The 3289-nt window shown below is 39.9% G+C and overlaps 1 protein-coding gene across 1 annotated transcript; it reads right to left on the reverse strand.

The window, feature by feature from the left end:
* Positions 1–673: 673 nt before the first annotated feature.
* LOC126932329 (small integral membrane protein 26-like) lies at positions 674–1179 on the reverse strand. The gene has a single exon (XM_050751039.1). The coding sequence runs from the start codon at positions 1177–1179 to the stop codon at positions 829–831; it is 351 nt and encodes a 116-aa protein (XP_050606996.1). The 3' UTR covers positions 674–828.
* Positions 1180–3289: the final 2110 nt, after the last annotated feature.

A 3289-nucleotide genomic window follows, 5' to 3' on the forward strand; every position in this document is an offset into this window, starting at 1 on the left:
TTTTCTCGTTATCTCTGGCTTTGGACCATTTGTCATGTGCCGTGGTATCGTTTTCTTCTTGTGTCTTGTGCCTGGGTTTGTTGAGCTTCTTGGATCTCTGGGTTTAGAATTTTCATCAAAATTGGACAATTTTCAGACATTATTTCTTCAAAAAAATTTTTGTTCTCGTATTTCTTTCCTGTCTGTTAATGGATTGCATTCATACGTTGAAACTAACCCCTTTCAATCTGCTTTTGAAGATGGGGCCTTTAAAGGGGTAATTAAGGTTAAACAAAGTTCTAAGGGTGGGGCCCTAATCCAGTATGACTGGTGTCCATATAAGAAGAGGAAGAGATAACAGGGAGGCACACATAAAGAAAAGGCCATCAGACGAGACAGCAAGAAGGTGGCTGTCCACTGGCCAAAGAGAGAGGCCTCAGGAGAAACAGAACCTGTCAGCACTTTGATCTTAGACTTACAGCCTCCAGGAACGTGAGAAAATACATTTTTATTTAAGCTACCCAGTCTGTGGTATTTTGTTATGGCAGCCCTAGCAAATTAATATACTCTCTCTCAGGACTTCAATTACATATATATTAGGTTACTTGCAGTTATTCCACTGCTTATTGAAACTGGTTTTTTTTTTTTAGTCTTTTTTTCTCCCTATGTTTCATTGTGAACTTTTTTTTTTTAGTTTCCTTCAAGAAAATATTTATTGCACATTATTAGTGATTATGTTTTATAGCAAAATTAAATATATATGCTTTTCACAAACACAAAATGGGAAGCAAGGCATCTATCAAATTTCAATGTTGAACCAAATCCTGGTTTTCAGAATTCAGCCGCCAGTCATGGTTCTGCACCAAGGCCTCCAGTCCATGATTTCCAGTTGTTGAGGATCTTTTCAGTAATTGGAACAAAATCTTCTTTATATGTAACAATTGTTTCCACATAAAACCCTTTTGGGGGTTCAGATAGTTCACTGGGTACTCCACTTGTTGAGCCATCCTTTTGCTGTACTTCAATACCTGATGGCTTTGCCATTTTCCAGCCAAAGCAAAGCACTGAGCCCACCAGAGACCAGGTGCCGATCCCATAGACCACCAACATTCGCTGGTACCGGGCCGTGAACTGGTTTTGATACTTGGGTACGCTGGCGAGGGCCTCGATTCTCGCAGGCCCACTGTGGAGGCGGCTCATTGTGAAATTTCTATTGCTGTGTCTTCAAAATCCATAAGTTTTTCTTCTGCGTGGTTTAATCTGCCATTATTCCCACCCAACGAATTTTCATCTCAGATGTATTTTTATCTCTAAAAGTTTGGTTTGGGTATCTAAATTTTTAAAAAAATTTTTGTGAGTACATAGTAGGTATATATATTTATGGGATATATGAAATATTTTAGTACAGACAGGCAATGCATAATACTCACATCAGGGTAAATGGGGTATTTATGACCTAAAGCACTTATCCTTTGTGTTACAAATAATTCAATTATATTCTTTTAGTTATTTTTAAATGTACAATAAATTATTGTTGACTGTAATCACCCTGTTGTGCTATCAAATACTAGATCTTATTCATTCTAACTATATTTTTGTACCCATTAACCATGCCCACACTTCACCCCGCCCCCAACTACCATTCCCAGCCTCTGTTAACCATCCTTCTACTCTCTATCTCAATGAGTTCAATTGTTTTAATTTTTAGTTTCCACAAATCAGTGAGAATATCTGAAGTTTGTCTTTCTGTGCCTGGATTATTTCACTTAACAAAATGATCTCCAGTTCCATCCATGCAAATGACAGGATCTCATTCTCTATTCATGGCTGTATAGTACTTTATTGTGATATGTACCACATTTTCATTGTCCATTTGTCTGTTAATGGACACTTAGGTTGCTTAGGGAATCTAAATATTTTATTAATGCATTTTATATTTTAGAACAGTTCTAGATTTACAAAAAACTGAGAAGAGGCAGGGCACAGTGGCTCAGCCTGTAATCCCAGAACTTTGGGAGGCCGAGGTGGGTGGATCACCTGAGGTCGAGAGTTCGAGACCAGCCTGACCAACATGGAGAAAACCCATCTCTACTAAAAATACAGAATTAGCCAGGTGTGATGGCACATGCCTATAGTCCCAGCTATTCAGGAGGCTAAGGCAGGAGAATCGCTTGAACTCAGGAGGTGGAGATGGCGGTGAGCCGAGATCATGCCATTGCACTCCAGCCTGGGCAACAAGAGTGAAACTCCATCTAAAAAAAACAAAAACAAACAAAAAAAAACTGAGAAGATAGTTGTTATGAACTGACTCATGTCCTCTCTAAATTTATACGTTGAGGCCCTAGCTTCCAAAGTGACTGTATTTGAAGACAGGGCTTTTAGGGAGGTAATTAAGGTTAAATGAGGTCAGAAGGATGAGGCCCTAATCCAATAAGACTGATGTCCTTATTTTTAAAAAGGGAAAAGACACCCCTCTGTCACTCTCCTTCTCTACAAGTGTAGAGAAGAGGCCGTGTGATGACGCAGTGAGAGGTAGCTGCCTACAAGCCAGGAGGGGAGTCCTCAACAGAAACCAGCCCTGATAACTCCTTGATCTTGGACTTCTTGCCTCCAGAACTTAAAGAAAATAAATTTTTGTTGTTTAAGCCACCCAGACTGTGATGGTTTTTATGGCAGTCTGAGCTGATTAATACAGAGCACAGGCTGGGCACGGTGGCTCACACCTGTAATCCCAGCACTTTGAGAGGCTGAGGTGGGAGGATCACTTGAGGCCAGGGGTTTGAGACCAGCCTGGGAAACATAGGGAGATCCCATCTCTACAAAAAGTAAAAATAAATGAGCCAGACATGATGGCACATGCCTGTGGTCCCAACTACTCAGGAGGCTGAGGTGGGAGGATTGCTTGAGCTCAGGAGGTCCAGGCTGCCGTGAGCTGTGATCACGCCACTGCACTCTAGCTGGGCAACAGCAAGACCCTGTCTCAAAATAAATAAATAAATAAATAAATACAGTGTACAAATATATCTGTTCAAGCCATGCTTTCAATTCTTTGGGGGCATATACCAGAAGTAGAATTGCCAGTAGTTCTATATTTAATTTTTGGAATAACTGCCATACTGTTTTACATGTGATTAATTATTAGTAATAATAAAAACAAGGCAACGGTATGTTGTTTAAAAAAATAATAAAACTAGAATTTTAGTCATGCCTTTGCTACCAGCTCACTTCACTATGTGACCCTGACAAAATATTAAATCTCTTGGGGCCTCAGTGTCCTCATCTGATATAAGAGTTGTGCTGAATGATTTCA

The sequence above is a fragment of the Macaca thibetana genome, chromosome 12 (assembly GCF_024542745.1).
Source record: "Macaca thibetana thibetana isolate TM-01 chromosome 12, ASM2454274v1, whole genome shotgun sequence".
Taxonomy (NCBI): Eukaryota; Metazoa; Chordata; class Mammalia; order Primates; family Cercopithecidae; genus Macaca; species Macaca thibetana.